This window comes from Macaca nemestrina, chromosome 2, assembly GCF_043159975.1.
Source record: "Macaca nemestrina isolate mMacNem1 chromosome 2, mMacNem.hap1, whole genome shotgun sequence".
Lineage (NCBI taxonomy): Eukaryota > Metazoa > Chordata > Mammalia > Primates > Cercopithecidae > Macaca > Macaca nemestrina.
Window position 1 is genome coordinate 64,298,793 of NC_092126.1, and position 26,850 is coordinate 64,325,642.

Genomic DNA, 26,850 nt, shown 5'->3' on the forward strand with positions numbered 1-26,850 from the left:
ACCTATTATTTGCCAAACATTATACTAGTCTTTGGGAACACAGAAACAAGAGACTTGACTTTTTCCACTGGAAGTGTTTGCAGTCTAGGCAACCTTCAGGATAAGTAAAAGGGTTTCCTGAACTTAGGTTCTCTAATTAAGGATCCCAACTTGCTATTTTGATTTTTACTTCTAACACTTCTGTTAAGATTTACACCTACTTTAGGATTAGCATTGAAGTTACGTTTTATTGTTTTAACGACTTAAAATTTGGTCATGGGCCCTTACTTGCTTCACTCATTGTGGAAATTTTGTTTGGCTGAAATTTTATGTTTTTACGCAATCATGAAAATTTTTGGTTACGAGAAATGATGTATCTGCATCATCAGTCAAGTTACTATCAACCCCTGCTCCACTGTCTTTTGAAGAACTTTATGTTTTCCTCATCTCCAAATTCTTGGGGAGCCTTATCACAATCAAAAGGCTGCCAACATTATCCTTTAATATCTGTGCTTAAATCTGGAAGCAGGAAACCACAATGCAAAGGAAACATATAAGAGGACAATCCATGCCCTTCAATAGGGAACCTGAACACCTTTCTCTTACGATTAGCTCTGTTCATTACTTTCTGTAGCTCTTTGACCTCTTGTCAGATATGCTGTCTGTAACTTTGTTTACCTCACACCAATAGGTTCTACTGTCAGAGTCAGACTTCTCCTCTCTCTCTTTCCTCATTACTCTCATTAAGTTCCCATTTCCTGTCTGCAGAAAGTCACTCTCTTCTACTGAAAGATCCAGAGTTGAGCTTCATGAAGGTGTCAACTCAGTTCCCTTTTGCAACATCTCTGATCACTCATTAATCCTCAGGGAGCATGGCACAGTGGGAAGTACACGGGATGACGTTGGGGTCAAAACCTAGATTTTAATCCCAGACCCGCTACTTGCTAACACTGTGATTTTGTGCAGGCTACTTCATCTCTCTGTGCTCAGTTTTAGAATCCATTATATGGGCATAGTAAATCTTATCTTGCATGGTTACTATGTGGTATAAGTGAAATAATATTATAAATAGCTAGGACAATATCTTCCATGCTCTCCCTTCTCCTCCTTGTCCCACTAGCTATCTCTTGCTTGCACCCTCAGGACTGGTTTACCAAGATACTACCATAACATCTTTGCAGGGTCAAAAATACTTTGTATGTATGGAAGACTAACACAGATACATTTAGTAGGAAGAAAGGTTATTTTGTCACATGACCTCACTTGTTTAAGAGAACATAAGAAATATCTTAGAGTATTAACACTCAGCATTCTGCAAACCCTAATACTTCTTAAAATGGTGAGAGAATCAAAAGCCACCAATATTTGCCTTCGAGACTTCTGCCAAATCTCTGATTTCTCTTTTGCCCAAATATGTGGGCCTGGTTATTTTTGAATGTTTACAGCAAAAAGGATCCTTAGGGATGGGGCTAGGTTTTACTTTTGTTTGTATTCTGGGACCCCACATAGACTTCTTAGATGCTCAAATAAAGGTTTGTTGAACAAATGAATATTTTATTGAATGCAATTGTGTGAACTAATGAAAGTTTAATTATTTTATATCCAGACAGAATATTTCTGTGTTCTAGTTTTTGCTGGGACTGAATTTAGCTGGCTGATGCATTGTACCTGTGTTTGATGTCCTCATTCTTGTGGAATGAAGAGTGTATAAGTGTGTGTGTGGGAATCTGCATCTGGGGACAGAAGGGCCTATATTTGGGAAGCTGCAATGTGATCAGCTGCTTTTCACATTTTCCTTCATTTCCTTTGTTGCGTTTCATCTCTCAACACTAGACTATAAACTCTCTGAGGACAATGACCATGCCTTATCTTTGTTGTTACCATACATGATATTTTAGGGCTTGTTAACACTGTCAATATTCAATAAATATTGGTTGATTGGATGAATATGGTAACAAAGACAACTCAAAGGAGAGTTAGCATTTTTCTATTTTTATATGATTTTGGAAACAAAGCATCTTGTCTTTCTCCTTTTTTATCTGCACTGATTTATATTTGTTTCATCCATAGCTCTGTTCCACGGAGCTACCTTTGGATTTATTGTGCTTTAATCTCATCTTTATAAATGCCACATGATTTGTGGAAAAGGGTTTAGACTCTGAAATTAAAGAGACCTACATCTATAACTTACAGGTTGTGTGACCCTGGGGAAGGTACGTAACCTCTTGGTGCCTGTTATCTCATCTGTGAAGGTGAATAATGGTGTCACCCACCTGCTGGAGCTGGTTTTGTTTCCCCTTAAGTTAAGAATCTTTTCCAACTTTTATTTCAGGTTCAGGGGGTATGTGTGCAGGTTTGTTACCTAGGTATGTTGTGTGATGCTGAGGCTCGAGGTACAAATGATCCAATCCCCAGGTACTGAGCATAGTACTCTATAGTTAGTTGTTCAAAACTTGCCTCCGTCTCTCCTCCCTACCCCTTCTAGTAGTCTCCGGTTTTTATTGTTGTCATCTTTATGTCCATGACTACCCAATGTTTAGTTTCCACTTATAAGTGAGAACATGCAGTATTTGGTTTTCAGTTCTTGCATTAATTTGGATATGATAATAGCCTCTAGCTGCATCTATGTTGCTTCAAAGGACATGATTCCATTCTTTTTTATGACTGCATAGTATTCCATGGTGTATATGTACCACATTTTCTTCATCCAGTCCACTGTTGATAGGTACCTAGATTGATCTCATGTCTTTGTTATTGCAAATAATGCTGCAATGAGCATGCTAATGCATGTGTCTTATTGGGAGAAAAATTTGTTTTCTTTTGGATATATATCCAGTAGTAGGATTGCTGGGTCAAATAGTAGTTCTGTTTTAAGTTCCTTGAGAAATCTTCAAACTGCTTTCCATAGTGGCTAAATTAATTTAACTCCCACTAACAGTGTACAAGCATTCCCTTTTCTTCTCATCTTCACTGAAATCTGTTAGTTTTTGACTTTTTAATAGTAGTCATTTTGACTGGTGTGAGATGATATCTCATTGTGGTTTTGATTTGCATTTTTCTTTTGATTAGTGATGCTGAGCATTTTTTCATCTTTGTTGGTCGCTTGCATGTCTTCTTTTGAGAAGTGTCATCTAATGTCATTTGCCCATTTTTTAATGTGATAATTTGTTTTTTTTTTTTTTTGCTTGTTGAACTGTTTAAGTTCCTTATAGATTGACTATTAGATCTTTTCAGATGATAATTTGATAATATTTTCTTCCATTCTGTAGGTTGCCTCTTTACTCTGTTGATAGTTTCTTTTGCTGTGCTTAAGCTCCTTGGTTTAATTAGGTCCCACTTGTCAATTTTTCTTTTTGTTGAAATTGCTTTTGAGGGCTTAGTCATAATTTTTTCCCCAAGGCTGATGTCCAGAGTGGCATTTTCTAGTCTTTTTTTTTTTTTTCTTGGATTCTGATAGTTTGAGGTCTTACATTTAAATCTGTAATCCATCTTGAATTAATTTTTGCATAGAGTGAAAGGTAGGGGTCCAGTTTCATTCTTCTTTATATGGTTAACTAGCTATCACAGGACAATTTACTGAATAGGAAGTCCTTTCTGCATCACTTATTTTTGTTGACTTTATCAAAGATCAAATGGTCACAGATGTGTGGCTTTATTTCTGGATACTCTATCCTGTTTCACTGGTCTATGTGTCTGTTTTTGTATCAGTACCATGCTGTTTTGGTTATTGTAGGTTTACAGTATAGTTTGAAATCAGTTAATGTGATGCCTCTGGCTTTGTTCTTTTTGCTTAGGATTGCTTTGGCTATTAGGACTCTTTTTTTGGTCCCACATGAATTTTAGAGTAGTTTTTTTCTAGTCATGTGAAAAGTCACATTGATAGATTGAAATAAATAGTATTAAATCTGTCAATTGCTTTGGGCAGTATGACCACTTTAACAATATTGATTCTTCTAATCCATGAGCATGGAATGTTTTTTCATTTATTTGTGTCATGTCTGATTTCTTTCAGCAGTGTTTTGTAGTTCTCCTTGTAGTTCTCCAGATCTTTCACTTCCTTCCTTAGATGTACTCTTAGGTATTTTTTTCATGGCATTGTAAATGGAATTACAATTTTGATGTGATTTGACTCCCAGCTTGAATGTTATTGGTGTATAGAACTCCTACTGATTTTTGTGCATTAATCTTCTTTCCTGAAACTTTACTGAAGTCATTTATCAGTCCCAGGAGACTTTTGGCAGTCTATGGTTTTATAGGTATATAATCATATTTTCTGCAAAGAGAGAGAGTTTGACTTCTTCTTTTCCTATTTGAATGCCATTTATTTCTTTCTCTTGCCTAATTGCTCTGGCTAGCACTTCCAGTACTATGTTGAATAGGAGGGATGAGAGAGAGCATCCTTGTCATGTTCCAGTTCTCAAGGGGGAATGGAGAACTGTTGTGAGACCTTATTAGATTAATTAATGTAAGGCATCTACTCAGAGTAGGAACTGTATAAACAGTAGACCTTACTAACTTTATTTCCATTATCTTTACTTTGTTACTATTTATCTTAATTATGGCTGCCTTCTCCTATCAGGAAATGTGGATTCATAACTCTATCTGTTAGCAGCCCCTAGACTGCTAGGAATTGATTGGGAATGGAATACTCTGAACTATCAAAATTTCACCTCATTAGAAACCTTACATCATATCACTTTGGACATTGCCAAAGGCCTTTTAAGAATAACCACATTTTGTCCCATTAAAATAATACAAGAATAAATGTGCATTTCTAGAAAAACTCCCCAAATTACAAAGCAAAGAAGTGGAGAATTAAATGCCATGTGAGGAATCTAAGGATGTAGCATATATTCAAGTTTATTATTTTTAATTGTCTCTCTCTTCACTTATTAAAATAGATTTTCAAAAATTACTCTCACAACAGGACCATTATCCTTAGTAGATTTAAGGACTATTCCACAGTATTTTTTCTTGAAATAATTGAGTTTGCTGGAATAAACTATTCAGTTCAATATTTTTCATCTCCCTCTAATACAAATGTATTTGATTTCTATAAATCTGAGTGCGATCAGTCAGGAAATTATACACATTTATCTTCCACAGGGTATATGAGCTATTAAGTCATGTTGTATTTATTATAGATCATGTTTGCTATTTGGCAAGATAGTTTGAATGGTTGGGAACAATATATAATACTGAGAAAGCAACCAGAAAGATGAATTGAAGTGTTCTTTATAATAAATAAATACATAAAATATTCTGTAGTGATTCAAGCACACATTTACATATAAAATATATTGAAAATATATCATTCTATATTATGCATATTGTTCATTCTTATGGTTCATATACATATATATTTCTTTTATATGAGTATATATTTATATCACTTAGTCTTTTCATTTGGACCTCATGTAATATGTATATATTTTCCTATTATATCTTTCTTCCAGCCTCAAATATGTGGATGTTTTCTTGGCTTTGTGCTATTTTAATTATTTTGGCTATTGCTGGCATGAACACAATAGCAAAGACCACACCATATACCAAATTTACGAAGAAATTTGAGGGAAGAGAGATGCCAAAGGGTCTAAAACCATCCAGTGGCCCACCTCCAGAAGAAGAAACCCTCTTCACAGAAATGGCTGAAATGGCAGAACCAATCACCAAACCCTCGGCCTTGGATTCTGTCTTTGGCACTGGCACTCTCTTTCCCTTTGAAAACTTCACACTTGACACAGCTGATTTCTTTTTGAATTGTTGTGATTGTTGTTCACCTGTACCTGGCCAGAAAGGAGAACCTGGAGAGACTGGACAGCCAGGTATTTGAAAATATAAGAAGTCATGTTTCTCACTTGTACATCGGTAGAGTTGAGAGGTAGGTTGTGGGGTGAAATTGCCCCAAGAGTTTCTACGTTGTCATGCAAATGATAACAGGTCTAGGTGTCACATTGTTATAAAACCAAATGGGTGCTGTGTTGCCCAATGTGGTAATTAATAAATATTAAAATTAAAATTGAATAAGGTAAAAAATTCAGTTCATCAGTCACATTAGCCACAGTTCAAGTGCTCAACAGCCACTGTATTGGACAGCACAGATAGCTTTTCCATCATTGTAGACAATTCTACTGGACAGGGCTGGTGAGAGCAAAGTCAGGGATTACCATCCCCAGCATGGTGCTGTGGTTCTTTAAGATGCACAGGTTTATTACCAGCACAACTTTTTCATTAGTGGCTGATTTAAAAAGGGTAAATGAAACTTCTGTTGCCTTGCAAGAATGTGTGCTGACTGATGGATTTTCTGAGTGCTATTTGTAGTTAGGATTAGAAATGGAATGGCTCCGAGGTGGAGAATAAAGCTTAGGATTCCATTTGCTTCCCATTGAATTTCTGAGGCAATACTGTGTCGTTGCCCAATGATTTTCTCAATTGAACACCATGGTTATGTATTTCAAGATTTCAGATGTCTATAATATATACATGATGAATATGCTCTCAGCTTTATTCTAATACATTTCAGCTTTTACATGTCATCTAGAAGAGAATTCAAGGTAAAGTTAAGATCAGAATGCCAACTTAAAATTCACCATTCCCTGAGGAATTTAATGCTATAAACTCAGCAATTATACATCTTCACCAAGCTTTTCATTCATTTCATCCCATTTTAGGGACCCTTTGGGAAATGCGGTTAGTATTTATGCAGAGCTGCAGTAAGGAGTCAAGGAGATGGGCTGTAGCTTGGGCACCAAGATATCAGGATTGCTAAAACATTACTGAAAATTTTAATGAGAGTGAGAAAATTATATTTACCAGAAGTCTTAATATTCTATCTGGCTGGTAAGCTGCTAGGGGGTGCAAATTCCAAGGGCATGGTCAAGTAGACACAGCTGGTTGCTAAACTATTTGCTAAGGCTGTGACTTCTGTAACGTCAGGGCTTTTGTTTTACCCAGTGGTGGATTTAGCTGGGCTGTTCTCAGGGTTCATTCTCTCCTCTAAATATATATGACAAACAACTCCAAGGTGTGCCAAGTTATTACCCTGCCTGGGGAGCTCATATGTCTTAGTCTGCTGGTTCTGCCACAGAGCATAGTGCTTAAGAGCTCAGAATGCTGAGACTATCTTGGTCCCACTTAGGGAAGCTACTCTGCTTTAGGAAATCTTAGTCCATTCTTTGGGTCTTGGCTTAATGCCATTTTCTCAAGGAAGCCCCTGATCTTATCAATTAAGTCCTCAGTAAGATCTTCGTATTTTTCTTTATGTCATTTACTACAATTTGACAATTTCTATGTATTTGTGTGGCTATTTGTTCAATGTTTGTCTTCCATAGACTCTCAGCTTCATGAGAGTAGGGACTGCTGGAATATTGATGGCTGCATTCCTAACACCTTGCGAGGTGCTTGGTGTATAGGAGACCTCAGAAATAGTTAATGTATGAATGAGCAAGTGAATAAAAGGCAAATGCAAAGGTGCTAGGTGTTTTTACTTCCAATGTGAAAGTGTGGTCCACATGAGGTTAAGTGTCAGATTATCATTTTGGTTCCGTTTGATATAGTGCTGCTTCCCTGAATCATTTCATCACTGCCATGAATACAGTGACAAGTACTAATGGGCTCACTTTATCTATTCAGGTACTACAAAAATGCAAATCAGACAAAAATATTGCCCTTAGGACTCTGTGATGGTTTATTCTCACTCAGATGTTATCATTAGGTCACTGATACTTATTGATTGCAATAAAATGCTTTTTTTTCCCCCTTATCTAATGAACTTCAAAAGAGAAATTTTATATTCTGATGTGATTTACAATCCCATTTCTAGGTGCTAAAGGAGATGCTGGAAATTTGGGGATCCCAGGGCCACCAGGAGTTGTTGGGCCCCAAGGCCCTAAAGGCTACAAAGGAGAGAAAGGTAGGTAATTCATTCATGTCAAAACTCAAGGGACATCCTGCATAATTTTTCAGAAGAGCAATTTGCTACTTAAATACTAGATTCTTGAAGGTGAGTCAATTTAAAAAAATGTAAATACTTGGTAAAACACATTATATTTGATATAAATATGTTAACTTTCTAAATAGCCAACTGAGAAATTTTAAACTTACCTGGGAACATTGCACGCCTGCATTCAGGCACACAGATTGTCACACAGCTTTTCCATCTCTCATTGGTCACCTGGCTGACCTAGTCACCAGCAGCCATAGAATGGGTAGTCTCTGGGGAAGGGTACAGAGATACCCTTCCTGTACATGCTCATGTGAGCCTACTTCCTTTGTATGCAAATAATTTTATATTAGATGGAACTAGAGCAGGCAATTCTCTGAATATTCAGTTTAGGTGGATAGTATGCCTGCTAAAAGGAATTTAATATATCCCTTGGCTCACTCTGAAATCAGAGGCAGTGTCAGTGGTGGGAAGACATCTTAATTAAAACAGAAGTAATCAAGCTTATAATAACGACATTGGGCCAGTCATTTTCTTTCACCTGGAAATTTAAGGAGATGAACTAGATATTTATTTATACCTTGTTTACTATCAAAGAAGATTTGTCATTATGAGTGCCTTTATAGCTCTTTTCAAGCTCAGAAATTCTGTAATTCCATAGGTGTATCAGTAAAGAAGGCTTTCTGCCCCAGGAAATCCCTGGTTCTATAAGTGCTTAAAGGTACTGAAGGAAAGCTACAGATTCACTAGGATATTTAGAAATTCCTAAGTGAATACCAGCAGCCTGTAGAAATACCATCTATCCATCAAGTTAAATGTTTCAGCCTCAGTGTCACATGTCAAAAGACCTAATACCATCTATACATCACCCTCCACATGGCTCAGGAACTGCCTAACTCATTTCTGGTAGAACATTCAGTGAAGTAATTACTCAAAAAAGATGCTAAGGGAAGAGAGAGCTACTTCACCCTTGTCAGTTATGTGATTTTCATTCTTGGAAACATTTAATCCTTTTGTGCCTGAATTATGTTAGCAGAAAACCTTGTGAAATAAAGATGAGCGATGAACCTCCCCAGTGATTCATACATTTTGGAAGCTAGACTTCTGGAAATAGAAGAAAAAATAGGGAAGAGTAATAAAATAAGGTTCTTAAGAACACACTTTGATGAAGGATCAAAAGTAGAAATTCATTCAGTCGTTCTTTATAAAGTAGCAACTGTACTTTCCTTTCACTTCCAGGCTTAGCTTGGACTCTTGGTTAAGATAGAAAGTTAGAAAAAAAAATGAGTTGAATGATTCCATTCTAGTTAATCATGACCTGGTTGAGTAAATTAGGGGAAGCAACTAAACTTTTTAAAAGAACTCAAGAACTAGCATAACTCTGTGTGGTGAAGGTTGGTATTTGAGTATTGGCAAAGACTAGGAATAGAATCGGCTCTTCTCTTCCATTTAGGGCTGGGTTCTCTCAAAATGCATCCAGTTATTTTCCTGATGGTCTATGGTTTAATTTCCAAATTTTCCTTTTTATGCAGAGTGGTGTTGGGGTAGCTAGCAATTTAGAAAACTCTGCTAAATGACCTATGGTGGGATTTCTCTAGTTGTTCTTATGAAACTGGGGGGAGTCTATTCTCACCACTTTTAATTTGGCTTAGGATTTATTTTTTCCCTCACAAAAATAAAACAAAAGATGTTAGTTATATCATAAACAATATAGGTAGCAAATTGATGCCAACCAATGTTATATGTAGTTGTATTTGACTCTGTCCAATCCTTTAAAGTTTTTCATACTTCAGCTTCCCTTGTTGATAAAATGATGACAAAAATATCTTCCCTATTATTCTTGAAAGGCAGGTGCTATAAACTTTTGTAAATTTAAAATTTTCCAATTGATTAAATGTGTTATGTTATATGAACCTGTGTGTTATAGAAGAAGGTGTGTTAATGTCAAGTAAAAATTATGTTAAATAAAAAGGCTGGATTAAGTAAAGAAAAGGTAAGAGCTTTGAACAATTATCTGCACCAAGTAAATGTGTAATAAGAGTGAGATATTATCAATACTATTATTGTTGTTATGCTAATTTATAGTTGAAATCAATTCGGTGTGACTGAACTATAATAGTATGGGCTTTTAGTGAGGCCCAATATAAAACTATATTTTGTGGTAATATGACAATTATCTGAAAATACAGATCTTTTCATTTTTTTCAACTATGAATTCCTACAGTCCTATACTTACATGGATGCTCCATATAAAGAGCAGGTTTTTTTTTTCCTGGACATTTTTTTGTTATCACTAGTTTTAGCCAACTGCAGGATGTTGTGCCCTGTGTTTAAACTTGTAGGGAACATGGCACTATTTCTCAGGCGTTGTGGCCATATAAAGAAGGCATTTTAACTTTATTCAAAATTCATGTTGGGAAAAGCATGAATACTTACATATATAATACAAGCAGAATGTCATGAGTTTTATGAGAGGTTTGAAGAGCCATGGAAATGCTGAGGGCAAAGATGAATTCTGTTTGAAGGGATCACTGCCTCCAGATCTCTTTTAAATAGTTTACCTGTTGAAATTAATTATTCCTAATGACCCTCAATACATTTATTTATTTATTTATTTTGACAGAGTCTCACTCTGTCACCCAGGCTAAAGTGCAGCAGTGTGATCTCGGCTTACAGAAATCTCCACCTCCTGGGTTCAAGTGATTCTTGTGCCTCAGCCTTCCAAGTAGCTGGGACTACAGGTGTGCGCCACCACACTCAGCTAATTTTTTGTATTTTTTGTAGAGATGGGGTTTCACCATGTTGGCCAGGCTGGCCTCAAACTCCTGACCTCAGGTGATCCACCCGCCTCGGCCTCCCACAGTGTTGGGATTATAGGATTGAGCCACCGTGCCCGGCCTACATTCTTTTTCCACACAATTTTACCTTTAGCCCATTTTAGTTAAAGAAAACACTGGAATGTGACATGGTTGTGAGAGGAATATTAAATATATCATAAATGATATAGTTGGTAAAAAGTTAATCTTGATATCATTTTAGGACTCAAAGGAGAACGTGGGGACCAAGGAGTTCCAGGATACCCAGGAAAACCTGGAGCACAAGGTAGAGCATGAAATGTATCTACTGTGTATAGTCATGTGCACAATATAGCCCTTCATTCTCTTCCTGTTTGTATTTAAAATTATTGGGGAGGTAAGCTGAAAATACAAATTCCTGTTCTTCTTCTAATAATTCGGTGTACTGACTTGATGAAGGAGAACCAGTCTAGGAATTTGGAGACCAGGTAATAGTATCTGTGTTCTGCTTCTCTCTCCAGCTGTCAATGGAAAATAAAAATCCCTCACTCGTTCTGGGTCTCAGGTTCCTTGCCAATAATAATTTAGGCTCGAATGGACAATATGGGGGTTTAGGGGAATACCTGGGTTAGGCCAAAATGCAAAGGGTAATGGAATACAACGATCAACTACAGTCCTAATATTCTTTATTATCTTAAAAGTAAAAAACTAAAATAACTAGATATATGAAATCTGAATATAACCCACTGTTTCTTGGAAGCATTAACTATTCCACTTCTAAGAGCATGGCATAATATAAATTATTCATTGTCAGAGCCTCCTAAGCACAATTTTTACTGAGGCAAGAACCAGGTTTCCTAATTAGTAGGTTTGTTTCTACTTTTTTGAGCTCTGTGGTAATAGCATGCTGCTTATGGCCTATGTGATCCTTAAACATTATTTTAATTTTCCATTTCAGGTGAACCTGGCCCTAAGGGAGATAAAGGAAACACTGGTTTGGGAGGAGTGAAAGGACAAAAAGGCTCCAAGGGAGACACATGTGGGAATTGTACCAAAGGAGAAAAAGGAGACCAAGGGGCTATGGGCTCACCGGGCCTGCATGGAAGGCCTGGAGCCAAGGGAGAGAAGGGGGAGATGGGGGATAAGGGCTTCTGTGGAGATTCTGGGGAGAGGGGAGGAAAAGGACAGAAAGGTGAGGTGGGTATGAAAGGAGAAAAAGGTAGCAAAGGAGACAGTGGAATGGAAGGCAAAAGTGGCCACAGTGGTCTGCCTGGGGCCAAAGGTGATCCAGGGGTTAAAGGAGAAAAGGGAGAGTTAGGTCCTCCTGGTCTCCTGGGACCTACTGGGCCAAAGGGTGACACTGGCAGCAAAGGGATCCGAGGCCCCATTGGGAAGAAGGGCTTTCGGGGCTTTAAAGGCTCCAAGGGTGAGGTGGCTAGAGTGCCCCGGTCGGCTTTCAGTGCTGCTTTGTTAAAGCCTTTTCCTCCTCCTAACATCCCCATCAAATTTGAAAAGGTTCTCTATAATGACCAAGGGAATTATAGTCCTGTCACTGGGAAGTTTAACTGCTCTATTCCTGGGACATATGTTTTTTCCTACCATGTTACGGTGAGGGGGCGACCTGCTCGAATCAGTCTGTTGGCCCAGAATAAGAAGCAGTTCAAGTCCAGAGAAACTCTCTATGGTCACGAAATAGATCAGGCCTCTCTCCTCATCATCTTGAAATTAAGTGCAGGAGACCAAGTCTGGCTTGAAGTGTCAAAAGATTGGAATGGGGTGTATGTCAGTGCTGAGGATGACAGCATTTTTACTGGGTTCCTTTTGTACCCAGAGGAAACTTCTGGAATTTCACCATAAATTTGTGTCCTGAATCCTGTAGTTTAGATTTAGTGGAATAAGTCAGTTAACATAGAGTAGTGCCATTAAAAAACAACTTCCATGTTTTCAAGATTATAAAAATAATACAGAAAAATTAAAAGAAGTCACCTAGAGTCAATTATTATTACTATTTTAAGGCACCTCCTTTAAAAATATTATATGTATTTGAAAGCATATGTCTACTAACTTTGTAGCTAGCTTTTAAAATTTAGCATTATAATATTAGCATTACTTATTCAATTTAAGTACAATAATTAATATTTGTATACAAAGTATGAATGGGATTTATAATTAATAAATATATTCTTACAAAATATCTTCTATATCTCAGATAAATATGTGTCACTTCTTTCTGTGTGAATTGTAGAGTATGACAGCAAGTTTTTGACTCTCTTGGGTGGGTTGCCTTCTGACAAAATGGAACTATTCTCATGTTAGTTTAATTCATGGAGATGACACAGAAAGGGTGGCAAAGACTAGCTAACGGATATTTAAAATTTATCAATGTGTAAAGGTTTGTGCAGAAAACTTGTATTATATGGACTTGTGTGTTGGGTAAAATGTAAGAAAAATTTGATAATCATAGTGAAGATGAAATCATTCATCAAATTATTGTGCTTAGCAGAACTGAATGTCCCCAAAAGAATCAAGAATAAAATGAAATCATTATTGATCTGAATTTTTGCCTTTTCTTCATGATAGAACATTTAATTAGGATAAATTCTTTGGCATCATTATCATCATCTCTATAATAATTAATTCCAGTTATTTAGAGATAACATTGCTGGAGCAGGTGGGGATTTGGGAGTTCATTTGCAATGCAAATGTATAATAATTGTGAATATTTGATAATTCAGTGGTTTTGTTTTTCTTTTTTTTTTGAGACAGGATTTTGCTCTGTAGCCCAAGCTGGAGTGCAGTGGAGCGATTCTGGCTCACTGCATCCTCAACTTCCTATGCCCAAGCATTCCTCCCACCTTAGCCTCCCAAGTACCTGGGACCACAGGACTTTGTCACCATGCTTAGCTAACTTATTTATTTATTCTTTATTTTTGTATAGATGGAATCTCCCTATGTTACCCAGGCTGGTCTTAAACTCCTGGGCTCAAGTGATCTTCCTGCCTTGGTCTCCCAAAGTGTTGGGATTACAGGTGTGAGCCACTGCGCCTGGCTGGTTTAATTTTTTTAAAAAAGAAAATTTACTGAATCCAAATTGAATTTGGTTCTATGAAGGTATAGTTATGCAGATTTGCAAATCTTGGTGCATCAAGACAGGGAATGGGTGATAGAAAACTTTCTGGTCTTGCTCTGCCTACTTTGTTGCACTGCCTACTTCGGCAAACATCATTCACTTTATATATATTTATATATATATATGTATATATACACACACACACTTGTATATACACACACATATATACACATATGTATATACACACATATATCTATATACATGTGTGTGGGTATATATATACACACATATATATATACACATATATATGAGTGACAGTCTCAAAAGTGAATGATGTTTTTATACACGTGTTTCTCAAACTGTGTTCAGAGGAATATCATTTCTGGAAGTTGTTATTATGAACTACTGGAAAAAAGTGGGTTCTGCATCAAATAAATATTGGAAGTACTATATTCTGTCTTCCTATTGTAGATCTATGAAGCACATTAGCGTAGTCTCAGATATTCCAGTGAAAATAAGTTTGTTTAATTTTGTTTTATCCAATGATCACATTTATTTTGGATATAGAACTGATCAAGTAACATACTGTGAAAGAGCATTCTGTATTATATCCATTTTGGAAATGTTGCATTCGTTTCTCATTTAAGGATCCAACAGGGGTAAAGTTAACCCCTGATGTTTCTCCCTTTCTTCAGCAGTTCCCCCCTGTTTAGAATGTAATATTGCTTTAGTTGTAGTTGTGCTTGTATTTGTCAGAGGGAGAATAAGATAATTTGCAAGTGATTTAAAAAGTGATACTTATATTTAAAATTTTTTCTTTTTCCAATTAGAATTGAATAATAAAGAAATTCAGGAACTTAGAGTTTTGTCTCTTATTCATAAGTTCTTATTTTAATTTTTTTTTTCTTTATGTCATTTCTATGAGTGGATTGGAACAATTTGGGGAGGCTGAGAGACAAGCAGCCTAGACTATAGAAGAAAAAAACCACACCACAGGATGTGATACAAAAGAGAACCAGACAGAGGGCTGATAGGGCTACAACAATTCATGTGTAAGATTTGGGGTATCAGTCAGCATCTTCCACCAGTGTTTGTGGCTGACACTTCAGAGGAAGTCTGGAGTTACAAGCTCAGGGTTAGGGTCCAGGAGTAGTAGTTGATTATGAATTCTTTCTGGGGCATCCAAACCAAGGAAATTGCTGTTCTCTGGTAGTGGCTTTGGGAGGGAGGTTCTAGGTTCTTCATGCCATTTTCTCTATGAAGGTGAAGAACTGGACAACTGAGTACCCCCATCTTTCAACGACATTATGTCTCCCATTTTCTCAAAAGTAGAAAAATCAAGGAAAGTAGAAAAAAGAATATAAAATTCAAATCCCATTCCAAGGATTTGAACACAACTCCTACCCTGTTCCTACCCTGATGATTACCAAATATAAACACCTGAATGCCAGCCCTGAGTACCAACTGCTTAAACTGCTGAGAGTGAAATGGACATCCCAAGCTTAACATGACAAAATCAAGCTGCTCCTCCCGTATTCTTTCTTAACTCACATAGTGAAAAGTTCTGTTCAGCTTCTCAGGCTAAAACCTTGTATCACTTGAGTTTTCTCTTTTATACTTAAATTTAATTTGTCAGATAATCCTTTGGTGCTTTCTTCAGAATGAGTACAGAGTTTGAGGAATAGTGTCTCTTCACTGCCACAACCCTGGGTCAAACTACAGCCAAGTATTGCAATAACTTTGTAACTCCTCTCACATATAAGAGATCCAAGGCCCAAATGCAAATAAAGCTCAACATACCACATGTTGAAATATTTAAAGTTTAAAAATGAAGCTAACAAACATTTATTTAAAATATCTTCTATCCTTCTACTTTGAAGTATAAGCATTTTTGTTGAAACAAATAGAAAATAATGTTATGGCTTTTTACATGATTCATAGTAAACAAAATATCAAAAGTGACTTAATTACTATGGTGTATGTCTAGGTGTCCTAGTAATAGGCAGGTAATATTTGAATGAGTAATAAGACAAATACATTAATTCATAAATTACTCTATATTTACCCATAAATGTTATTTTTAAAACTTAATTTTAGAAAAATGTGATATGTTTTGTAATCAAACTTTCCATACAATACATGTTCTGTTGACAGTTTTTTCAAATTTGACTACTTTTGTTGAGTCATTGTATTTCTTAGTAATTTAAAAAAATTAATTTCTATTTAGAGAAAGTTTTCTCAGGTGAATTGGCAATAAGACTTGAAAATGTAGGAGTAAATTTATGATTAAGTTTTGGTTCAATTTGTAAGGGGGTTTGCATAAGGTGTATTATTACTATTGCAGACAATATTGGAAGATATTAAAATTGTATATATAAACTAATGATCAGTTACATTGCCATTTCATCATCTCTTAAAACACTATTTTAGAACCTACATCCATTATGAATTTTCTGTCTAGACCTGCATTAATACAAATTTGGGTGATATGAATTCTTATCCTTTAGCCATTAAATATGCAACTTTTGCAAATGCCATGCAATTCACGAGTAACTCAAGAATGGTAAAATGAAACACAAAGAAAAAGTAAGAAAATGAATACCCAGCACAACTGATGTATAATACACTATTATCTATGGTATTTGTGCTCCCCAAAAGGAAAGACTTGATAAGTTAAGTTGCTTTTCTTTTAATCAAGCCCACCCATTGTCAGCTCCTCCCGTGCCATACCCATGATAGCAGCAGTACAACCCAGTAAACCTGATGGTGTTTGGAGGCGGTCACCTTTCATTTGATGTGCAGAGGGTAAGAAGCATGGAGATGAGTTTCTCAGGGTTCCTGAAGGGTGTTAGTCACAGGAGCACACGTTTAAGATTACAGATTGTACTGAGCCAGAAACGAACCCTGATCTCTAATCAAGGTGCTCTGAGTACTAAAATAAATTTGTACATTGTGTGCTTGTTTTATGAAGAACTCTTTAAAGCATGGGTCTAGGGCAGGGCCCCTCTTGCATACATCTAAAGGCAATATAGCCTATTTCTGCCTTGAAAAAAACATATTTATTTTTATTTTGAGGCGGGGTTCTGCTCTGTCAACCGGGCTGGAGTTTAGTGGTGCTAACACGGCTCACTGCAGCCTCACCTCCCAGGCTCAAGTGATACTTCTGCTTCAGCCTCCTGAGTAGCTGGGACTACCGATTCCTCCCACCACTCCCAGTTTATATCTGCTTTTGACCCCTTTGATCAAAGCAATCCTGTTTAAAAAAAAAAAAAAAAGTGGCTCATCTTACCCCTCTGTGCAGAGTCTTTTGAAGCTCCCATCTCATCCGAAGTAGATGTTAAATTCTCACTGTGACCAGAAAGGCTCCGTGTGATCTGGCCCCATGTGTGCCCTCTGTCCGTCTCCTGCCTTCTCCTCCACCCTTGCTCTGGACATTGGCCTCAACCCTTTTCAAATTCACCGGGCATTTTTCTACTCAGTACTTCGTACGTGCCATTCTATCTAGATGGCTCCGACTCCAGGCAATGGCATATCTTGCTTTGTCTCTTTCAAACCTTTATTCAAATACCTTTTCAGGTGAGGCCTTCTTGGACCACTTGATTTTAAATTTCAATTCCACTTCCCTGATCCTTGTCCCTGCTTTATTTTTGCTCTGTAGCACTCATCACTGTCTAATATGTTATGTATTTCCTATGTCGTTCTTGTTACTTTTCTGTCTTCTCACTAGAAAGAAAGTTCCACCAGGCCAGGGAGTTTTGCCTGTTTATTTTTCCATCCCCAGGGCTAGCATATTAAATATGTGTTCAATGAATCCAGATTGATAGGGTCCGAACAGATGTGATAGCTGCAGATACCTCCACAAGGTGGTGCTCACAGATTATTTTTGCTTCTGGTTTCCATTTTAGTTAATAATAAAAACAAACAAGCCCCAAAGCCCTGGTCTGTTACAAAGTAATTAAAATATTGCCTTAGATTTCAAAATTAAGAATCTGATTTCATAAAATACCATGTTTTATGTTTCAGTGTTTCAGAGAGCTACACTTTTTTTTTTTTTCTTGTTGGGACATGGGAGTATTGGGCAGTTTTATAGGGTTGCTGTGAGAAACTTACAGCTTTGGAAGGAGACCATGTCTCCTGTCATCTGGATAAGATGCTCTTGAATGGACTCCCAATCCATTTTTATCTCCCTCCCCAGTATAAAATGGGTCATCCTGAGTCTTGGGATAGAATATATTCTATAGCTGTAAACCCATTTACAAAAGGGTTTTTAAATGAGGCAAGAAAGCTAGTGTTTAAGAATACTGTAATGCTTGGAAAAAGGACTCAAGGACAGGGAAAACTGAGAGCAGTACAGCTCTCAGCGAGAGAGGTGGCTGAAGTAGATAGGAGAGAGAGACACCGGGGACTATGGAGCAGTAATAACTACTATTCCTGGGTCCTAACAATGTTTCAGGCAGGGGAGTATGTGTTTAAGATGCCCTAAGTGATATGTAGCACCCGGGGAGACTGAAGCATGGATCTGTTCACAATGTGGCAAAGAACACTGATCTGGAAGGTGGCGGAGCCATGGGCCCAGGCAGTCTGAATCTAGCGCTCACCTTCTTAACTAATGTAGTAGGGCAGAGTTTACTAAAAAGCTTGGCTGGTAAAAGACTAGTAAAATGTTAACCACCCACGTTTTCATGGCTAGCACTCCAAGTGAGAAAAGGAATGAGAAAGGGTAAAAGAATCCATTGATATCTCAGTAGCAGATGCCAGAGTGCATCTCATACAAAACTGCAGATGAAATCAGTGGGCTTTGCCAATAAGGAAGACATTAGGCAGGTGCTGTCATCAGCCAAGTATACCATCCCTGTGAATTTGGTGGAAAAATTTAGTAGTAGTACTTGATTGTTCTAAGAACTAGAATGAAAGCACATTTCTTTTGTTTGAGGTATAAGAATCATGTTGAGTCTAATAGAGATGGCATGAAAGATTTACATATTCATAGTCCTTCTTTCTGAGATAGGAAATGAACTTAGCACCCTCTCCCTTGTCCTGAGCTTGTAGTAGGTCATACTTGATTATATAGTAGGTCAGAAGAAGAAAAATACAATGAAAAACTATAAAGCAGGGGAGGGGGTGGTGGGGCATTGAGAGTAGGGGAAAGTGAGAAAGTTTAAAATGAGGATCACACAAACCTCATTGAGAATGTAACATTTGAGCCAAGATATGAAGAACAAGTCAAGAGAATATCTGAAAAAAGGGAGGAAAGACAAGACCAAGGTAGGAGCTTGCCTGGAAAGGAGGCCAGTGTGTCTGTGTCAGTGTGAGCACGGGCACAGGATGTGGGGGTGAGCTCCAAGGGGTAATGGGGTCAGGTAGCATAAGGACTTTTAGGTTACTGTAAGGACATGGACTCTTACTCTGAGTTTGGTAGATGTGGAGATGACTAAATCCCTCTCAAGGAAAGACTAAATTCCCCATTGTGGGAGTGTGTTTGGCAGCAGGCTCCAGGTGTTAGTGCCTTCAGGAACTGCCTCAGCTGCAGAGCTGCCTCATTGGAAGTTATGCCCTTCCCAGGACAGTCCTAATCTGGTAACTCAGCAAGTTGGGTATATAAGGTCTGGCCATTTCAGTTCTCCAAGGCCACTTTGACAGACCATATATGCTCCAGAGCTCTCTGCTGGTTTGCCAAGGCTCTGCCCTGCCTTACTGCAGCTCAGCTTCTTCCCTGCCCCATTCTACCCAATTCTGCCTCCTCTTCCTTCCTTTCACAGGGAATCTGTGAACATCTTGCACTTCAAACACTATCTCCACATCTGCTTCCAGAGATCCAACTGGTGACAATGAGGTGTAAAATGTGAGAGAAAGTGGTAGAGGGTACAATTTTGTGGACTACTTGTTTGTTCCCTTCTCCTTGACCTCTCCTTTCCTCTGGGCCAGAGCTGTAAGAATAAATGAATTCATTATTGGAAGATTTTGGCCTGACGTTTAGGTCCAGAGAACCTCTGTTATCTGACTGTAGTGGTTAACAGCACAGGCTCAAGAACAAGATGTACTTAGTTAGAATTTTATTTACTGGTGATATGACTTGAACAAAACACTGAGTCTGTCTGCACCTCAGTTTCTTCATCTATAAAATGAGATTTTACCGCAATAAATGAGTTTGTGATTACAAAACTCTCAGAATTGTGTCTGGCACATAGTAAGGGCAAGATAGGTGCTTGTTTAATAAATAAGAAAGCTAGCTTTATTCAAGTCAAATGTCAGAAAGGAGGCATTTTGTATATGGGAAGCGCTCCTTTTCACAGTCAGGTATGTATGAGTCTTTCAGCTGATGGACGTAGGACTGTTGAAGGAGGTAAAATCAGGATTGGTTTGGGCTCAGAGGCTCAGAGTAGGATCAGAGGTGGTAGGGTTGATTGAATTGTAGCTTTTCACTTAACCAAGTTCTTCCCATGGAACATCTAAATTATATAGACATAAAACTAATGCGGTTTATAAAAGATACATTAAAATAAAGTGTTACTTCTTTGAAATGAGATTAAAATTTACTTGCTTTTCAAAATCACTATTAATAAAGTTTATATACCAAAGTGCATAGATTTGCCTTCATATTTAGGCACGCAGATTGAGTCTTGAATTGTCATGCTGACCACATGCTTTTTAGACACCTGTACAAGACACTGAGAGAGGGCCCACCTAAAGATGGATAGTCTGCTGATCTGAAAGGCAATGACAGTGACAAATGAGACCTCCCGGTGGACCATAGAGAGGGTTAGCAGCAGGAAATTGCATCGGCTCAGTGATTAAGGCAACATCAGCGGTCAGAAGACAGCAGCAGGGCAGGTGGCCTTGGTCTTGCTGCTGTCTCATCTGATCCATCTCACAGGGTGATGAGTCTGAGATGTGTCTGCCTGTTCTGCAAACACAATATTCTCCTGCTTCCCCCAACTTTCTTTCTTTTCTTTTTTTTTTGAAAATAAATGAGCAACAAGAAATTTGGAACATCCAGATTATTCAATGTCAGAGCTATTGCCAAAGCAGCACACCCACTCTCCTTGGATACTGAATGCAAGTTAAAATTGTCTCTGGCAAAAGGTTTCATGAAGGCCTTCCTCATTCATTTTAATTCAAGAAAAATTAATGAACACCTACTATGTACCAGGCAGTAGGCTTGATGCAAGGGATACAAAGATAAATGAGATAATTTCTTGTCTTCAAGGAAGTCACAGTTGAATGAAAGAGGCATCTAAGTTACAGCAATGGTTGTTTCATCTTTTTTTTTGTCTCAGGGATGGATGAGGACCTAAATGCCATGGCAATTATAGGAGAAATTGAGAAAACACTTGATCTAGCAAGTTGGTTGATTAATGTTCTTATTTTAACTACTCCAAGGAGTATTAGGCAAGAATTTATTTCAAAATGTTCTGCCACAGCAGAAGAAAAATGTTAAAAACTAAAGAAATATGAAGAAATTAGGAATTTTAGTGAGTAATAATGTACCAATATTGTTGTCATATTTATTGTAACAAAGTTATCATACTAATATAAGATGATAATAGGAGAAAGTAGGTACGGGGTATATGTGAACTCTCTGTACTATTTTTGTGATTTTTCTGTAAACCTAAAAGTATCTTAAAGTATACTTTTTTTTTTAAATTTGGCAGAAAACACCTGAAAAGTTACTACATTTCATGACAATTTTCTTACATACTCAGATGTAGAAATTATTTCACCATGGATCTAACAAAGAAAATTAAACAAGTTCCAAATATGAAAAAAAAAAAAATTCTAAGAACAACATTTTCACAATGGGGTGTTACCATGTGGGACTCTAAATCTTGTTTCTAAGACCTTGGATTGATAAGGAGAGAGAAGACTAAAGAACTCTATGGGGAAATTAGAAGTTGAAACCTGGCAGAGTCAAGGACCAAAGTAGGCAGAGGCATTACAGTCGCTCTCACCCGAGCCTGGAAAGATCTCGATAATCACCTCATCAGCTCCTTTTGAGGGAAGAGAATCCAAGGCTTGGATGCTGTAACTCAAAATGTGTGGCCCAAGAACTCATAGATATATCATTCACGTTTCCAACAAAGACTCCTGATTTTAAAAATGAAATACACCGGGGCCTATCATGGGGAGGGGGGAGGGCGGAGGGATTGCATTGGGAGTTATACCTGATGTAAATGACGAGTCGATGGGTGCTGACGAGTTGATGGGTGCAGCACAGCAACATGGCACAAGTATACATATGTAACAAACCTGCACGTTATGCACATGTACCCTAGAACTTAAAGTATAATAAAAATAATAAATAAAAAAATTAAAAAAAAAGAAATAAATTTTTCAGGATATCACATATCAATAGAAAAAAACACAAGTATTAAATGTACAGCTCGATGACTCTAAACATATGACTATGCCCATTAAACCAAGACCATATCATTATATGGCAATTTTCCAGTACCTGGAAGTCTTCTTGTGCCCATTTCCGGTTAAATTTCCCACCCCACAAACATAGCCACTACTCTAATTTCTATTACCATAGGTTAATCTTGCGTGTTTCTGAACTTTTTATAAATGAAGTCATGCTCTTTCACATCTGGCTTCTTTCTTCAACATTGTCTCTGGGAGATCATCCATGTTGTTGTGGAGATCAGTAGTACTTAAGATGTTGAACATCTAATTGGTCATGCTGACTGGTCATTTGCGTATCTTCTTTTGTGAAGCAGCCGCTCAATATTTTGGCCCAGTTTTAATGGATTGTCAGTCCCTTTCTTATTGACATAAAGGAGTTCTTTAGATTGTCTCCAAACAAGACTCCTGTATTTTAATTTACTTCCCTTGTTTTCTCCAAGTAGCTTAAGTTTGTTCCCCGAATCATCTTCTCCCTTTCATTCATTACCCTTAAGTTTCCAAAACTTTTGAACTTAAGCTTCTCTACTGGCTTTCTACCTTTGTAGGCCCCAAATTTGGAACCAAAAAGGTGACTTAGATGTAATTGACTGAAAATAGTTTTAAAATTTTATCCTATAATATTTATCTTTTTTATTTTTTTATTTTTTTATTATTATACTTTAAGTTCTAGGGTACATGTGCAAAATGTGCCGATTTGTTACATAGGTATGCATGTGCCATATTGGTTTGCTGCACATCAACTCGTCATTTACATTAGGTATTTCTCCTAACACTATCCCTCCCCGAGACCCCACCCTACAACAGGCCCTGGTGTGTGATGTTCCCCTCCCCGTGTCTCTGTGTTCTCATTGTAGTTTGGTATTCTATCATTGTGATATTTTGCTGAGAATGATGTTTTCCAGCTTCATCCATATCCTTGCAAAGGATATGAACTCATCCTTTTTTATGGCTGCATAGTATTCCTTGGTGTATATGTGCCACATTTTCTTTATCCAGTCTATTATTAATGGACATTTGGGTTGGTTTCAAGTCTTTGCTATTGTGAATAGTGCTGCAATAAACATACATGTGCATGTGTCTTTATAGTAGAATGATTTATAATCCTTTAGGTATATACCCACTAATGGGGTTGCTGGGTCAAATATTATTTCTAGTTCTAGATCCTTGAGGAATTGCCACACTGTCTTCCACAATGGTTGAACTAATTTACACTCCCCAACAGTGTAAAAGCGTTCTTATTTCTCCACATCCTCTCCAGTATCATTGCTTCCTGACCTTTTAATGATCACCATTCTAACTGGTGTGAGATGTTATCTCATTGTAGTTTTGATTTGCATTTCTCTAATGACCAGTGATGATGAGCATTTTTTCATATACCTGTTGGCTGCATAAATGTCTTCTTTTGAGATATATAGACGAATGGAACAGAACAGAGGCCTCAGAAATAACACCACACATCTACAGCCATCCGATCTTTGGCAAACCTGACAAAAAGAAGCAACGGGGAAAGGATTCCCTATTTAATAAAATGGTGCTAGGAAAACTGGTTAGACATATGTAGAAAGCTTAAACTGGATCCCTGCTGCACACCTTATACAAAAATTAACTCAAGATGATAAACTAAAGACTTAAATATAGGACCTAAAACCACAAAAGCCCTAGAAGAAAACCTAGGCAATACCATTCAGGACATAGACATGGGCAAAGACTTCATGACTAAAACACCAAAAGCAATGGCAACAAAAGCCAAAAGAGACAAATGGGATCTAATAAAACTAAAGAGCTTTTGCACAGCAAAAGAAACTATCATGAGAGTAAACAGGCAATCTGCAGAATGGGAGAAAATTTTTGCAATCTATCCATCTGACGAAGGGCTAATATCCAGAATCTATGAAGAACTTACACAAAATAACAAGAAAAGAAAAACAAACAACCCTTTCAAAAAGTGGGCAAAGGATATAAATATTTATCTTTTGAAAGAAAATAAAGGCAATAGATAGAATATCTGATGGTAGAATTCCAGGAATTAGAAAACTGATGGATTCTTTTCTTTTCCTTTTTTTTTTTTTTTTGTTTACGGAGATTGGGGAACAAGAATGGCCAATGAAAGCTACATTTTTATACCTCTGAAGTATAAATGCTGTAATGTCTTAATTTTTTTTAAAATTTGGGATAATTAGCTTTAAGGGATGGGATGTTGAACAAAGGAAGAAAAAATTTATTCATCAATAAATGATTGCTTCATTAAGAAAGAAAAGATTAAGGATTATATGACTATTCCTGTGATATTGCAAGTAATATCTTTCTCTCCACCACTGGATATTAGAAACAATATCACAGGGGAGGTGCACATACCCTGCGATATTGTGAATAATATCATCCCCCCCTTGATATTAGGCGTGTCCATGCTCTGCGACATTGGAAGTAATATTATCCTTTTCCTCCCTGGATATTAGGAACAATATCACAAGGTGAGTGTACACGACCAGCAGTATTGCGATTAATATCAAACTCTTTCCCCTGGATATTAGAAACAGTATCACAAGGTGGGTGTACCCACCCTGCGACAATGGAAGAAATATTATCCTCTCCCCACCTAACTATTAGGAACAACAACATCACGGGGGTGTCGCGATATTGGGAGTAATATCATCGTCACACCTGGATATTAGGAACAATATCACAGAGGGGTGTACATTTCATGCAATACTTAGAATAGTATCCTCTTCCCTACTGGATATTAAGAACAGTATCACAGGGGAGGTGTACACCCGCTGGAATATTAGGAGTAATGTAATAATCTCACCCTGGATATTAGAAACAATATAACAGAGGGTATTGGAACTCCTGCGATATTGAGAATAATATCATCTTCTGCTCTCCCTGGATTTTACGATCAATATCACAGGGGAGGTGTACACTCCTTGTGATATTAGCAGTAATATCATTTTATCCTCTTCTGGATATTAGAAACAATATCACTGTGGAGGGGTACACCCCCTGCGATATTGGGAGTAATATCACCCTTTAGCCACCTGGATATTAGGAACAATATCAAAGGAGGGGGGTGTACACCCCCTGCGATATTGGGAACATTATCATCCTGTACCGCCCTGTATATTATTAAAAATGATATAACGGGTGGGGGTACACCCCTTGCGATATTGGGAATAATATCATCCTCACCCCTTAAACATTAAAAACAATATCACAGAATGGGTTTACACCCCCTGCAATATTAGGAGTAATATCATCCTCTCCCTTCCTGGACATTAGGAAAAATATACAGGAAGGGTATATACCCCCTGCGATATTGGAAGTAACGTTATACTCTCCCTCCCGGATATTAGAAACAATATTAGAGTGGGAGTGTACACTTCCCGCGATATTGGGAGTAACATCATCCTCTCCCCCTCTGGATATTAGAAACAATATCACAGGGTGGGTATACACCCACTGTGATATGGGGAGTAATATCTATCTCTCCTCTTCCGGATATTGAAAACAATATCACGAGGGGGTGTACACCCCCTGGGATATCGGGAGTAATATCATCCTCTCTCTTCCTTGATATTAGGAACAATATCATGGGGGGCAGGGTGTACACACCCTGCGATATTAGGAACAATATCACGGGGGGCGGGGTGTACATGCCCTGCGATATTGGGAGTAATATCATCCTCTCTCTCCTTGGATATGAAAAACAATATCAGAATTAGGGTGTACACCCACTGCGATATTGAAAGTAATGTCAGCCTCTCTTCCTCTGAATATTAGGAATAATACCACAGGTGGGGTGTACACCCCCTGCAAAATTGACAGTAATATCCTCTCTTCACCTGGATATTAGAAACCATGTCACAGGATGGGTGTACACCCCCCGCTTGGGAGTAATAACATCGTTTCCTCCCCGGATATTAGCAACAATATCATAGGGGGAGGGTACACCCTCTTTAATATTGGGAGTAATATCATTTTCTCCCCCCCGAATACTAGGAACAATATTACAGAGAAAGTGTACACCCGCTGCGATATTGGAAGTAATATATTCTTCTCTCCCTCTGGATATTAGGAACGCTATCATGGGGGAGTGTACACTTCCTGCGATATTGGGAGTTTCATCATCCTCTCCCCCCTCTGGATATTAGGAACAATATCGCAGAGTGGGTATACACCCATCGCGATGTTGGGACTAATATCAACCTCTACTCTTCTGTATATTAAAAACATTATCACGGGTTGGCTGTACACCCTGTGATATTGTTCCTGATATCCAGGGGGTGTACAACCCCTGCAAAATGGGAGTAATATAATCTTCTGCTCCCCAGAATATTAGGAACAATGCCACAGTGGATGTGTATGCCTCGTGTGATATTGGGAGTAACATCATCCATTCCCTCACTAAATATTAGAAAGAATAACACAGGTGGGGTGTATACCCTGTGCGATATTGGGAGTAATATCATCTTCTCACCCCCTGGATTTAGAAACACTATTACATGGGGGGTGTACACTTGCTGGGCTATTGGGAGAAATATAATCCTCTCCCCTCCTTGATATTAGGAACAATATCACAGTGGGGGTGTAAACACCCTGTGATATTGTCAGTAAAATCACTCTCTCTCCCCTGAATATTGGAAGCAATATCACAGAAGGGGTGA

The 26,850-nt window shown here is 37.7% G+C and overlaps 1 protein-coding gene across 1 annotated transcript; it reads left to right on the top strand.

Moving 5' to 3' along the window:
- Nucleotides 1–5,443: 5,443 nt before the first annotated feature.
- Nucleotides 5,444–12,573, top strand: LOC105488515 (otolin 1). The gene is made up of 4 exons (XM_011752680.2): nt 5,444–5,804; nt 7,802–7,891; nt 10,961–11,023; nt 11,675–12,573. Exons 1-4 carry the CDS (start codon nt 5,444–5,446, stop codon nt 12,571–12,573), a joined length of 1,413 nt encoding a protein of 470 aa, XP_011750982.2.
- The last annotated feature ends 14,277 nt before the right edge of the window (nt 12,574–26,850 follow it).